This window comes from Trypanosoma theileri (assembly GCF_002087225.1).
Source record: "Trypanosoma theileri isolate Edinburgh chromosome Unknown TM35_Tth_55_V1, whole genome shotgun sequence".
NCBI classification, from domain to species: Eukaryota; Euglenozoa; class Kinetoplastea; order Trypanosomatida; family Trypanosomatidae; genus Trypanosoma; species Trypanosoma theileri.
The window spans coordinates 71,011-85,089 of record NW_021639897.1 but is presented as its reverse complement, the minus strand read 5'-3'; the positions used below and the strand labels follow the sequence as shown (position 1 = coordinate 85,089).

The 14,079-nt window shown below is 42.7% G+C and overlaps 8 protein-coding genes across 8 annotated transcripts; all 8 read right to left on the bottom strand.

The window, feature by feature from the left end:
* Positions 1-2: 2 nt before the first annotated feature.
* TM35_000551440 (uncharacterized protein) lies at positions 3-965 on the bottom strand (the record flags this gene model as incomplete). The annotated part of the gene is made up of 1 exon (XM_029030809.1): positions 3-965. A coding segment is annotated over one exon (963 nt), but the record flags the coding sequence as incomplete, so codon positions are not given.
* Positions 966-1,521: 556 nt separating this feature from the next.
* On the bottom strand, positions 1,522-2,667 carry TM35_000551430 (uncharacterized protein; the record flags this gene model as incomplete). Its single annotated transcript, XM_029030808.1, has 1 exon — positions 1,522-2,667. The coding sequence occupies one exon, from the start codon at positions 2,665-2,667 to the stop codon at positions 1,522-1,524; it is 1,146 nt and encodes a 381-aa protein (XP_028877940.1).
* A 689-nt stretch (positions 2,668-3,356) lies between these two features.
* On the bottom strand, positions 3,357-4,682 carry TM35_000551420 (uncharacterized protein; the record flags this gene model as incomplete). The annotated part of the gene is made up of 1 exon (XM_029030807.1): positions 3,357-4,682. One exon carries the CDS (start codon positions 4,680-4,682, stop codon positions 3,357-3,359), a length of 1,326 nt encoding a protein of 441 aa, XP_028877939.1.
* A 760-nt stretch (positions 4,683-5,442) lies between these two features.
* On the bottom strand, positions 5,443-6,606 carry TM35_000551410 (uncharacterized protein; the record flags this gene model as incomplete). The annotated part of the gene is made up of 1 exon (XM_029030806.1): positions 5,443-6,606. One exon carries the CDS (start codon positions 6,604-6,606, stop codon positions 5,443-5,445), a length of 1,164 nt encoding a protein of 387 aa, XP_028877938.1.
* A 536-nt stretch (positions 6,607-7,142) lies between these two features.
* TM35_000551400 (uncharacterized protein) lies at positions 7,143-8,276 on the bottom strand (the record flags this gene model as incomplete). Its single annotated transcript, XM_029030805.1, has 1 exon — positions 7,143-8,276. The coding sequence occupies one exon, from the start codon at positions 8,274-8,276 to the stop codon at positions 7,143-7,145; it is 1,134 nt and encodes a 377-aa protein (XP_028877937.1).
* A 682-nt stretch (positions 8,277-8,958) lies between these two features.
* Positions 8,959-9,933, bottom strand: TM35_000551390 (uncharacterized protein; the record flags this gene model as incomplete). The annotated part of the gene is made up of 1 exon (XM_029030804.1): positions 8,959-9,933. One exon carries the CDS (start codon positions 9,931-9,933, stop codon positions 8,959-8,961), a length of 975 nt encoding a protein of 324 aa, XP_028877936.1.
* Positions 9,934-10,982: 1,049 nt separating this feature from the next.
* Positions 10,983-12,002, bottom strand: TM35_000551380 (uncharacterized protein; the record flags this gene model as incomplete). Its single annotated transcript, XM_029030803.1, has 1 exon — positions 10,983-12,002. The coding sequence occupies one exon, from the start codon at positions 12,000-12,002 to the stop codon at positions 10,983-10,985; it is 1,020 nt and encodes a 339-aa protein (XP_028877935.1).
* A 590-nt stretch (positions 12,003-12,592) lies between these two features.
* Positions 12,593-13,507, bottom strand: TM35_000551370 (uncharacterized protein; the record flags this gene model as incomplete). The annotated part of the gene is made up of 1 exon (XM_029030802.1): positions 12,593-13,507. The coding sequence occupies one exon, from the start codon at positions 13,505-13,507 to the stop codon at positions 12,593-12,595; it is 915 nt and encodes a 304-aa protein (XP_028877934.1).
* Between the last annotated feature and the right edge of the window lie 572 nt (positions 13,508-14,079).

Below are 14,079 nucleotides of genomic sequence, written 5' to 3'. Positions count from 1 at the left end.
GAACTGCTCATACTGCTGCTGCTGTCTGCATCACCCTTCTTGTTATTTGTGAGTTCAGGAGGAAGTGTTGTTGTTGTTGTTGTTGTGGTGGTGGTGGTGGTTTCTTCCTCATTATTGTTTGTATTGGGAGAGTCAGTGTTCGTGTTAGCTGAGTTATTGGTATCACTGTTATTCTCCGTAGCTGAAGTAGTGGGAGATGCAGAAGAAGGTTCTTTTACCGGAGCCTCTTGGGGTTCTGTGTTGTTCCTCTCTGCATCGTTTGTACCATTCTGCACCTGAGAACTCTGTGAAATTTCAGGTGACTGTTCCTGAACCGTGTTTTGGGAGATGTGTGTACTGTCAGAGTTCACTGTATTTATTTGATTGGCAGGTGGTTCTTGGACGCTATCGTTATTTGTCGATTCACTGTTTGGTTTCGTTTCCTTGCTTGGCGGGCTCTCTACCTTTTCCCCTTTCTCTGCATTCTCAAGTTCAACTCTGCCTACTGAAACTGTTGAAGAAGAGGAGGAAGATGAAGCAGAGGCATCCGCACGGTTATTTTCTCCAGTTAGCACTGAGTTAGAAGATGGAGGTTGAGAAGAATGGAGATTATCTCCTCCTGATTGTGGTGCTTGATGATCAGTTTGAAGAGTACGTTGACCCCCACCACCCAGAGGAGTTGCTTCTTCAGCCATTGTTCCTAATTCAGGACCATCACCTTTATCCTCCGTCTCTCTTTCACCATCTCTATGTGTAGGATCACCAATTGTTTCTTGTAAACCCAGTCTCTGTAATTCTGCTTGTGTTTTCTCAAGCGGAACACCAGGTTGACCACCTCCTTTAGCACCACCACCCAGAGGGAGGTCAACGCTCTCTTCAGATTCAGGATCATCAGCCAACACTAGACTGCAGGAAAAGCAAAATAAAAGAACCAAAATACACGACACACGGGGCATCATCATCATCATCATCATCATAACGGCCATTATCACTCTTCGTCTTGTTGTTCTCGTCACTTGAACTCAAAAGGTCTAATGCTTGGAGTGTTGAAAACAAAAACGAAGAAGTAGAGAGAAAAGAGAGACACTAAGTCAGTGCATTTTGGGCAAAAATACTCATAGTGAAAAATAAAGAGAAAAGCATCAAATAAACAGTAAAGCAAGAAAAAGAAATTTCACGCTTGTATGATAATATATATCCATTAATAGAACACCCCACAATACCCAAATAAGAGAGAGCCTCCACGAACACACACAATACCCCATGTCTCTATATATTAAATTGTTGTACATAACATGTGCACTTAGAATAAAAGTATGCCGTCAATTAGCAGGACAGCCCAGTTTACTCCACTCACACAACGGGAAAAGCAAGTAATGGAATTAAAACAACCAACATACAAAAGCAAAAGAAAAGAAATTCGAATGAAAAGAAAAAGCTGGTAAACAGATTATTAGTTTATTCACCCATGGGGTATATAAGCAATTATGTTGATGTTAGTTTAACCATTATTATTAGTTCTCCTCAGATGAGTCCCACTGTTCAGTACACGGTAGCAGAGAACAACACAGCAACAATCAACAGCGGTGCTGCAGTGCGCATCCACACAGAACTGACACTGCTGTCAGCATTGGCCTTGTTCTGTACAGTGGAAGCAATGCTGTTGCTGATCTCTGCATTGGGTACAGGAACAGATGATAAAGTGGTGGTTGGTGCTTCGGTGTTAATGTTGGTGGTGGTGGCTGCAGAAGCATCGTCATTTCCTTCAGAGACCGCGGTGGCAGAAGGAAATGTTGTTGTTGTTGTGGCGGTGGTGGTGGTCGATTCCTTATTATTAGGTGAATTGACACTGTTTGAGTCCCTGTTTACAGAGTTGTTGTTCTCTGTTGTACTTGCAGCTGGAGTGGTTTGGTTGGCTTCACCTTCCGCGTTAGTTGCACTGCTGCCGCTGCTTCCAGCTTGGTTGTCCCCTGCAGCCTCAGCCTCAGTTCTCTCGGCAGGTACAAGTGCAGGTGCAGGAGAAACAGCAGCAGCAGGAGAATGGCCAGAATTAGTACCAACACCGGGAAGGTTACTATCAGAAGCAGCAGTACCAGATGCATGAGAAATAGCATTACTTTGGTGAGCTGACTCCGACACACCATCCTGACCACGTGCTAACTCAACTGTTCTTTGCTCACTTTGTCCTGCCATTGTTCCACCAGTCCCTCCAAGTTGCTGATTTTGTTCTTGTTGTGTCTGATCCACTGGCTCACCGGTCCTCCCAACATCCTTTACTTTTGCCTCAGGCCCAGGAAGCACAACTTCGTTCTCCCTCAACTGATTCTCCCTCCCTTCCTCTCCACTATCCACAGAAGTTAAACGAGAACCTTTGACACTCTCAAAACCAAAGCCGCCAGGAATTTCTTGACGCCCCAACGAATCGTTTCCTTGACCACTAGTATGTTGGGCCACAATATTTGTTTCGCCTGGCTTGGCTAAATTTGAGGACTGACGATTATCATCTCCAACTGGTATGAAACCCACAATTCGAGCCTCAGTGGCGATCACATCAGTAAAAAAAGCCATCTCCGCTTTTGGTTGTCCACCATTAGTAGTAGTAGCAGCAGCAGCCGCCATGGTATACCCGCAGGCGCAGCACAGCACAACGGCCAACACACACATCACACGGCTCATCATCATCATCATAAGAGAGGCAAGGATTCGTTGCACGTAAAAACACTGATCTAGAAAGAAAGACAATCAAAAAGCAAAAAAAAGAAAGTAATTGAAATATCAAACATGTTACGACACACAAATCGATTACCACTATGGAAACTCACATCGTGAAAGTAAAACCTACCAGTTAAAGAATGCAATAGAGCGCAATAACCTCAGTAAGAGTAAAAACAAAAAAAAGCCCACACTCACAAACTTCATAACAAATGCTCAACGAGCCAGCAAAATCATCAAGCAAATAAAAAGATATTAACCATTAGCCCAATTTATCCAGTAAACACAGAAATACACCAACTATGGGTGTAAGTCTATATGTGTGTCCGTATATACGCAATTATAAATATAAATTCATCTGTTATTATTACTTCCTTTTCTTTTCACTACGAGAAGCAGTTCATCATCATCATCACAGTGCAAGCCCAGGTGCACACACAGAGAGAGTCTCCAAGAACACACACACACACACAATGGAGTAGTAGCAATAATTATTATTATAGGATAAACACAGAGAGCAAAAAACACACAAAACACACATTAACATTAAGAAACAAAAAAAAGAAGAAGTGAATTTCAACAGGTGGAAGATTAGTTAGACTGTAGTGTGGATGTATGCAAAAAAAAAAAAGGATGATCTGAGTCACACCACACCACCATCACAATCAGCACACAAGAATACAGGCCAGTGTAACCACAATCAGTAGTGGTACACGCACCCACACAGAACTGCTGATACTGCTGCTGCTGTCTGCATCACCCTTCACATTTGGCATTATGGTGTTATTGCTTATTCCAGGGAGAGTAGGAATTGTATTGGTGGTTGTAGGTGAAGTTGAGATTGATTCCTCGTGACTGTTGGTATTGAGAGTGACAGAGGTCGTGTTCGCTGTGGTATTCCCTTCTGCTGATGCAACGGCAGTATCGACACCATTTGTTGATTCATTCTCTGCCGTCGACACATTATCAGTGGTACTTTTGGGCTCTGTGCTCGTGTTATTTAGTGTGTTTGAATCATCAGTAGATAGACCACATTGAGTTGTTTCGGCGGATTGCTGTTGTGAATCTCTAGTAGGATGTGAGTTTGAGTCAGCAGTAACATGGGAGTCAGTACTTGTTGTACCTGTGACATTTGGTTCTGTATTGTGATTATCTTGTTGTTGAGGACCGTGTGTGGTTTCCTTTATCTGTTCTTGTTGTCCCTTAGCTCCAATCACACCTGAACCACCTTTGTGGTCACTGTCGGAAGAATCTGTTTCCTTTTTCTGTGTGTTGCCTTCACTAGGCTGACTGATACTGACACCTTTTACAGCAGAAACAGGAGATTGGACAGTTTCCGTTTTGCTCGCATTCACAATATTTGGACCTTCTAATGTGACACTCGTCTTTCTTTCCATCACGTTTTCCTTCCCATCCATCATGTTACCCTCCAAAACACCATTGTGAGCTTTAGTAACACTGCTGGGTACGTCAGGACGAATCTCAATCGTATTGGCTGCAGGACGCACATCACGTTGACCAACAACAACTCCTGCCTGGCCAATACCACCATTAAGTTGAGTTGCAAGAGACATATCATTAGAAGCGTGAGAAAAGGCAGGACCAGCAGGACCAGGGACAGCACGTTTAACAGCAGGTTTAACAGCAGGACCAGGATTATGTGGAGGAGGTAACGGCGAGTTGAACGTATTAAAGAGACCATTAGCACCAGGAACAGGACCAACCATACCAGGAACACCAACAGGACCAACTCCGCCAGGACCACCACCAGGACAAGGCACACCAGGATTAGGACAAGCACCATTAGGAATAACAGAAGAAGGCTGACGCATTTGTTGGGGACCAGGAGGATTAAAAGGAGGTTTACCAACACCAGCAACAGGAGGCCAACCACCCTGTTGGGGATCTAAATGATGAGGACCACCAGCAACACCTCCGGCAAATGCAGCTCCACCAGGGACACCAGGATAAGAGTTAGGGTGATTAGCCATCACGCATCCACAGAAGCAGTGCAGGATGACAGCCAGTAATAATAGCAAGTGGCTCATCATCTTCTTCATAGCCACAATAGTGGTAGTGGGTTTCGCTTACAAACTCTCAACTACAAAGAAAAAACAATATGACAGATTAACAAAAACATAAAGAATCGTTAAACACAACCGTGCACAAGTAGTGAAGCACAGACGAACGTCAACATAGTACAAACTAAAAAATCAGAAACAAAGCAATATAGAAAATTTAATCAGTAAAGGTCGAAGCAAAAGGACATCAATATCATCATAGACTACCGCAGTAAAGCATTGAATGCCCCAGCTAACCATAAGCAAACAAAAGATATTAACTATTAGCCCAACATACCCAGTAAACACAGAAATATAACAACTATGGGTGTAAATCTGTATATGTGTGTATATACGCAATTATAAATATAAATTCATCTGTTATTATTATTATTTCCTTTTTCCTCATTGCAAAAAGCAATTCATCATCATTATCACAGTGCAAGCCCAGGTGCACACGCACAGAGAGAGAGTCTCCAAGAACACACACACACAATGGAGTAGCAATAATAATTATTATAGGATAAACACACAGAGAGCAACAACACACAAAACAGATTAACATTAAGAAACAAAAAAAAGAGAACTCCCAACAGGTGAAAGATTAGTTAGATTGTAGGGATACATGCAAAAAAAGAAGAAAAGAAAACAAAGGATGATCTGAGTCACACCACTACCACCATTATTACAATCAGCACAGAAGAATACAGGCCAGTGTAACCACAATCAGTAGTGGTACACGCACCCACACAGAACTGCTGATACTGCTGCTGCTGTCTAAATCACCCTTTTTGCTGTTTGTGAGTTCAGGAGGAAGTGTTGTTAATGTGGTAGTGTTATCTGTATTACTTTCAACGCCTTCTTGGTTGTTTGTGGACTCCCTCTCTGTAGATGCAGTACCGTTCTCTGTCAGTGTAGTTTCAGATTCACCAGCATTACCTGTATCAGGTGTGTTGGGAGAAGAAGAAGAAGGTTGTGGTGCTTCATTTCTCTGGTTAGATGTAGTTTCTCCTGTTGTGTTGTTTCCGCTGTTTCCAGTTTGACCGTCAGCAGCAGCCACACTACTCCCATCAGCAGGAGATGCAGGTGTAGGAATAGCAGGTTCAGGATCACCAGGTGTTGGATTATTATGTGTAGGAGGAGAAGGATGAGAAGCTGCACTGGATGAACTAGAACCTGAACTCCCACCAGAAGAACCACCAGAACTTTCATCCACTTGACCAGACTCAATAACACTACCAGGTTCCACTCTACCACTATTAAGAGTGTTATCTGTATTTGTTTCCGTAGAAAGTTCAGAAACAAGTTTAGTTGGCTCTTCAGGAGCATCAGAAGAACGAGAAGAAAGCTGTTTAGCTCGTTCATCAGGAGAAGACTCTGAAGAACCAAGAGAAACTTCAGGTACCTTTACTCCAGTGGCACCTAATGGTTTGCTTAAATTTGCACCTCTGTGTTGTTTGACAAGATGACTTGCTTGTGATATCTCAAGTTCTGAGTCAGCCTGATCCGGTTCTTGACGTCTTTTCACTTCTTCTTCATTTTCAACTTTCTTCTGTTTAAGGTCCTCACCACCAGATCTGTGAGGATCAATGGTTGTACGACAACCATGAGAATCCGAATTATCACAAGGTGGAGACTCAGCAACATCTTCATCATACACAATCCAACTGCCTTGTTCACCAACATCCTCCGCAGAAATAGCACGACGAACAAGAGAAGGAATACCAACAGTGGAAGTTTTAATAAGGGCATCAGAAGCTTTAGGACTATCAGTCCATACTAACCCACAAGCACAACACAGTGCAAGAGTTAATAAACAGAGCAGGTAACACCTCACCATTACAGCCTTTGTCATTGTTGTGGTGTACTTCAATAAACTACAAGAAAGAAGAAGGAAGAGAAGAAAAAAAAGAGACACACATAGTGAGTGAATGCAGGGCACAAATACACACAGTGGGATAGAGAGAGAAGCAGTAACTACAGTAAAGCAACAAGAAGGAATAGCATTCTTTTCTGATAATATGTACCCCACAATAGAAAAGAAAAAAAAAGATAACACCACAATACCCAAATAAGAGAGAGAGCCAAACACACACACAATACCCCATGGCTCTAGTTTATGTATTAAATTACTGTAAACACACACATCTGTGTACTAGCAAGAGATGTATACCGTCAGTGAGCAGAACAGCCCAGTTTTCTGAACACACACAACGGAAAAAGCAAATAATGGAATTAATAAGAAAAAGAACACACACACAAAAGAAAAGAAATTCGAATTGAAAGAGAGAGCTGGTAAACAGATTATTAGTTTATTCACCCATGGGGGATGTACGCAATTATGATTATGTTAGTTTAACCATTATTTTCCCCTTAGATGAGTCCCACAGTTTAGTACATGGTAACGGAGAACAACACAGCCACAATCAACAGCGGTGCTGCAGTGCACATCCACACAGGACTGACACTGCTGTCAACATTAGTCTTCTGCTGTACAATGGGGGCAATGCTGCTGATCTCTGTGTTGGGTGCAGGAAGAGGAGATGGAGTGGTAGTTGGTGCATCTGTGGTAGTGTTCTCATTGCTCGGCGGAGTAGTTGTATTGGTACCGTGTAGGGTGTTTGTGACAGTAGTACCTGTGGCTGAATTATATTCTTCATTTTGTTGTTGTGTTGTAGTCGCAGCCGCCTCCATAGGAGGATGGTTACTGGAATTATCATCATTGCGTGGACTATTTTCTCCGTTATTTTCAGACTGAGATTGTAGGCTGCTTTGGCTGGAATTATGGTTTTCAGATGAGTCCGCAGTTGTATTCGTACGTCCAGCTGTTTGTGCGTGAGGTTCATTTTGTTGTGTGCGTTTTAAGGCGGCAGCATCTGTAGGTGTTTGTTCTATAGCCTTATCAGAAGGTCTCTCTTCTATAACTACAGTAGACAAAGGTAAGGGGTCAGGCATTTCCTGCGGCGGAGCCAGTGCGTTCTCCTCAGTCATCCCCTTCTTGAGCTCAGAAGCTTGTTCATCACTTTGGTTCCTCAAGTCTCCATCGGTTCCTTCCAACTGATGCGTCTCTGTTTGTAGTTGATGAGGATCCTGAAGGGACGTTGAAACCGTTTCCATCTCCAGCTTCTCCTTCTGCTTCTTCTTCTCTTGATTCCTGTCCCACTCAACTTGAAGAAGAGCAGAGTCATAACTTCCCAAAAACGCCATCACCGCCTTTGGTTGTCCATTAGTAGTAGTAGTTGTTGTTGTCGCTGCTCTTGCGTTACGCTGGCGGCAGAGGTCTGCGTACTTCCCACATGCAGACACACGGCTGCCCGCACCGCATGTAAGCCACTCGCTCTCAGCAGCGGGGCGTACACGCAGCGCACCGCCGGCCCCGCACGACACCTCCACAGCCCCACGGGATACACCACGGCCACTGGGACTGTCATTATCAACAACAGCAGCAGCCGTCATGGTATACCCGCAGGCACAGCACAGCACAACGGCCAACACACACATCACACGGCACATTATCATCATCATGAGATAGACAATAGTTTGGTTCACGTTAAAACACTGATCTAAAAAGAAAGAGAATAAAAAAGTAAAGAAAAGAAAATAACTGAAGTATCAAACATGTTAGGACACACAAAAATTGATTACCACTATGGAAACTCACATCGTGAAAGGAATTACACACCAGTTAAAGAATGCAATACAGCTCAATAACCTTAGTAAGAGTAAAAACAAAAAAAGCCCACACTCACGAATATTTCAAAAAAAGGCTGAACCGCCCAGCAAAATCATTAAGCAAACAAACAGATATTAACCATTAGCCCAATTTACCCAAGTAAACACAGAAATATACACCAACTATGGGTGTAAGTCCATATGTGTGTATATACGCAATTCTAAATATAAATTCATCTGTTATTATTATTATTTCGTTTCTTTTCCCACTACAAAAAACAATTCATCATCATTATCACAGTGCAAGCCCAGGTGCACGCACACAGAGAGAGTCTCCAAGAACACACACAAGCACAATGGAGTAGCAATAATAATTATTATAGGATAAACACAGATAGCAAAAACACATTAACATTAAGAAACAAAAAAGAAGAGAATATCCCAACAGGTGGAAGATTAGTTAGATTGTAGGGATGTATGCAAAAAAAGAAAAAGAAAACAAAGGATGACCTGAGTCACACCACCACCATTACAATCAGCACACAAGAATACAGGCCAGTGTAACCACAATCAGTAGTGGCACACGCACCCACACAGAACTGCTGATACTGCTGCTGCTGTCTGCATCACCCTTTTTGTTGTTTGTGAGTTCAGGAGGAAGTGTTGTTGTAGTTGTAGTGGTGGTGGTGGTGGTGGTTGTAGTTGATTCCCCATTAGCTGGGTTACTTGCTGACTCACTCCCTTCAGGTGTACTGCCACTCCCAGTGTTTGCAGTATCCGAATTATCGGTACCCGTTGTATCTGAATTGTTTGAAGAAGAAGACTTTTGTGCGCCACCCTGCTCGTCTGTTGCTTCGGTTCCTTCTCTTGTGCTGTTGGCATTACTTTCTGTATGACGTGCACCTCCAGGTTCAACATTACCACTCACCCTAGCAGATGAAGCTGCAGCAGAAGATGCACTCGATTCTTCTTTTTCAACAAGAGTACCACTACCAGGATCACCTTTGGTACCTTCCGAATCATGTCCATCAACTTCTTGCGGTGACTTTCCCTCAAGTGGATCCTTTAACGATGACCCCGGCTTCGCAGGAGCTCCTCCCACATGTTCAGCCTCAGAAGAGTGAAGAGATGTTTCCGGTGCCAAAACGTTCTTGCTACCCGGCGTCCGGTCTCCTTCCGTTCCTTTTCCTCTTTCACCTGACGCTCCTCTACCGTCACCAGGTCCAGTTGTAGTAGTAATTTGAGGACATTTTTCTTTAGTAGCTTTAGGATCAGCAGGGCATTCATTTCCACCAGGAGCCTGTACCTTTTGACAAGAAGACTTATCATCACTAGGAGGACCATTAGTGCAATTACGATCGCCATTACCATCACCACTTTCACTCTCACTCCCCGTATCAGGGAGTTGGTCGGAAAGATCGGCGGCAGGCACTTCTTCAGCGAGGACGTGCACACACGCACATGAGAGCAGGAGAGCGAGGATACACAGCACGTGGCGCATCATTACCATTACAATACTTCTTGTAGTAGTCTTACTTCAATCGCTTATAGAAAAAGAAAAACAGAAACAAAGTGAATCAATGGAAACAAGAAAATGAGAACACATACCAAATCAAACAACAATCAACAATTACAGCAGAAGCACACAAAGGAAAAAAAGACGCAACCATAACTCATATAATACCCAAATAAAAGTAAACACCCACACAATACCCAATACCAAACAGATAATCCCAATAAACCCCTCAAAAGAAAAAAAAGAAATTAAAGAGTACAACCATCAGAAGAATAAAGCACAGAAATACATCAAAAATGCCTCTTCCTGTAGGACCAAGCACAATTACAAATATACTTATGTATTCCTTATCATTTTTTCACCCCACAAAACACTACAACACACAAGAATGCAGGAAAAAGCACACAGCGCCCAAGCAAAGAAAAGGTGAACAAAAACAAAAATTAAGAAGAGGACCAACTGCACAAAAATAACTCACAGACCACTGGGTATGCTGGTGTGTTCAAGCACACAAGAATACAAATTGTATTAACTACTACTTTTTTTTCCCTCGTTCTACATAAAGCAGACTACCACAGCCGTGAAAGTCAAAACACACAATAACCCAGCAAACGACTAGCAAACAAAAACATATTAACCATTAGCCCAATTTACACAGTAAACACAAGAAATACACCAACTATGGGTGTCAGTCTATATGTGTGTATATGCAATGATAAATATAAATTCATCTGTTATTATTATTTCTTTTTTTCCCACTGCAAAAAAGAAGTCCTTCATCATTACAGTGCAAGCCCAGGCACACAGAGAGAGAGAGTCTCCAAGAACACACACACACACAATGGAGTAGCAATAATAATAATTATAGGAATAAACACAGTGAAAGCAAAAACACACACAAAACACACATGAACATTAAGAAACAAAAAAAGAAGAATAGTCCCAACAGGTGGAAGATTAGTTAGACTGTAGGGATGCATGCAAGAAAAAGAAAAACGAAAACAAAGGATGACCTGAGTCACACCATCACACCACCATCACAATCAGCCCACAAGAATACAGGCCAGTGTAACCACAATCAGTAGTGGTACACGCACCCACACAGAACTGCTGATACTGCTGCTGCTGTCTGCATCACCCTTCTTGTTGTTTGTGAGTTCAGGAGGAAGTGTTGTTCTTGTTGTTGTTGTTGTTGTGGTGGTGGTGGTGGTGGTTGTATTACCCACATCACCTTCTTGGTTACTTGTTGACCCAGTTCCTGCAGATGTATTGTCATTCCCAGGTGTTGCAGTATCAGAACCATCACCACTCACTGTGGCGGAAGTGTTAGAAGAGTCAGCAGAAGGTTGTGTTGCCGCAGTTTCATTGTTATCTCCATTTCCACCCTCACGTGGTGTATTGTTGCCGTTGCTTCCAGGTTGGCCATCAACTGAAGACTCAACAGCACTCCCCTCAGGAGGTTGAGGAGTTTGAAGAGTAGGAGTAAGAGCAGGACCAGTAGCTGAAGGAGGTTCAGAAGAAGAAGAAGAAGCACCACCACTAGGTTCAGCAGCATCCACCACAGATTCTCTTTGGTCACCAGACCCACCAATTGGATCTGGTTTACCAAGTACCTGGCCATCTCCTTGAGGATTATTTATACTTCGAACCGGTTCCTCCGGTGGTAGTGGACAATGTGCATCACTAGATCCACCACTGCAACTGTCTTCCTTCTTAGTTTCCTTAGGAATGCAAGTTTCCGACCCAGTAGACGTCTCACAATCAGTACGAGAAGAATCAGAATCACTACGGCCGGTATTACAAGTAGTACCTGAAGCACAAGTACCCTCACCATCAGGAGGAGGAGGAGGACCAGGTGGTGGTGGTGGACCCGGAGGTGGAGGTCGGGCACCAGCAGAAGGGGCAGGTGTACAAGTTTGACCATCAGGAGGTGGATCAGCACCTTTAGCACAAGTACCACCAGCAGGATCAACTGCAAGAGTTTCAGAACCCACCTCAGCTGTCACACACAAAGAGAGAACACTCAACACCAATGCGAGCAAACACAACACACGAGACATCATCACGACAGCAAGATTTAGTTTGTTGTTTTAGGCCACTTGAATGCAGAAGAAAGAAGAAGAGATAAAGAAAATTAATACAAACACGCAATACATTAGAAACACACACAGAGAGAAACAAAGGAGAGCACAACACACAACAATCAGTCACACAAAACAACATGAGGAGCAAACGAAAAAATAATTAGTAACACCAAAAAAAGAATACTCCACCATCACTCAGAGAACAACGAAAGAGCACCCCACAATACCCAAATAAGAGAGAGAGCCAAACACACACACAATACTCCATGGCTCTAGTTTATGTACTAAATTACTGCACACACACACACATCTGTGTGTACGAGCAAGAGATGTATACCGTCAGTGAGCAGAACAGCCCAGTTTTCTGCAAACACACACAACGGGAAAAGCAAGTGATGGAATTATTAGAAAAAGAACACATACACATAAAAGTAAAAGAAAATAAATTTCAATTAAAAGAGAAAGCTGGTAAACAGATTATTAGTTTATTCACCCATGGGGGATGAACGCAATTATGATTATGTTAGCTTAACCACTATTATTATTTGTCCTCAGATGAGTACCACTGTTCAGTACATGGTAACGAATACCACTACAGCCACAATCAGTAGTGGCACACGTACCCACACAGGACTGATACTGCTGTCAACATTAGCCTTGTTCGTCTGTACTGTGGAAGCGATGGTGGTGATCTCTGCGTTGGCTACAGGAGATGGAGTAGAGGTTAATTCCTCATTATTACTGGTTGTATTGGGAGTGTCAGTGGTTATGCTCTCTGATGTATTCGTTGTTGTGTCTGGAGACTCAGTACCGTTGGCCTCAACATTCTTAATATCTTCTTGGCTTGAGTTACCAGGAGTGCCATCAGATGCAGTTGTATCTGCGCTTGTCTGTGGTGAAGGTGTGGTAGAAGAAGCCCCTGAATCCCCAGTTTCCTTGGGGACTGTATTTGTGTTGGATACGCTGTTGGGATCAGATGGAATGTCTCTTTCCTGAGGGTCCTGGGACTCTTTGGGTTTCTGTTCTTGTGTCAAAGTAGGGTTCATTTCTCCTTGTTGTACGTTTGATTTTGGATCCTTGACCTGTGTCGGTGTGGGCTTAACATCAACGGTGGGCGTTAACGTCTCAGGAGCATCATCAGTGTTCGCTTTTTCTCTCTTCATACCACCTTCAGTGCTTTCCTCTTGTGGTCGATGTTCCTGACTTGTTCTCACCAATTGCTGTTCTTGCACATGAACAGTCTCTACTGTAGGATCTCTTCCAACACCTCCCACTTGAGGAGAAGTGGGAACACCACTGCCTCGAGGTTGTACCTCTATAATACGCAGAGTACCTAACTGTTCCTCAGGATCTTCGCCAGAAGGTCCTGGAGCGCCAGAAGCGAGAGTAGTACCTCTAGAAAGTGGATCCGAGTTAGCGGACACGCATAAAGAAGAAACAATCTCCAGAAAAAACAGCAAACAAAAAAAAGGTCGCATTATCATGGTAAAAGTAGTTAATTGTAATTCTTCTGATTCACTTGGTTAAAGAAAAATGAACAGAACAGAAAAAAAAAATCCAATAACACAGACAAAAAAAGGCAAAGAAAACAAAACAAGAAAACCAAAAGCCACAAACAACAACGCTTACAGTAAAGAAAAAAAGCTCAATAAAGAACCAAACAAACAAAAAAAAACCAAAAACAACAAGAAGCAAAAAAAAAAAAAATTGACAGCACAAACCAATGGCATCACCAGCTCAATCAAACAACCCAAAGAACGTTCGTTATGCTGCTGTGCATAAAAAAACATATTTGTAACAGTTATTATTTGTTTTCTCCTGGCTGAAGACAAACAATCAAACAAAAAGTGCAGGGCAAAGCACACAACGACCAAGCAAACCATAAGCAAACAAACAGATATTACCAATAGAGCCCAATTTACCCAGTAAACACAGAAATACACCAACTATGGGTGTACCTCCATATGTGTGTGTATACGCAATTATAAATATATATTCATCTGTTATTATTATTTCATTTTTTCTCCAGTGCAAAAAAGCAGTTCATCATCATCAT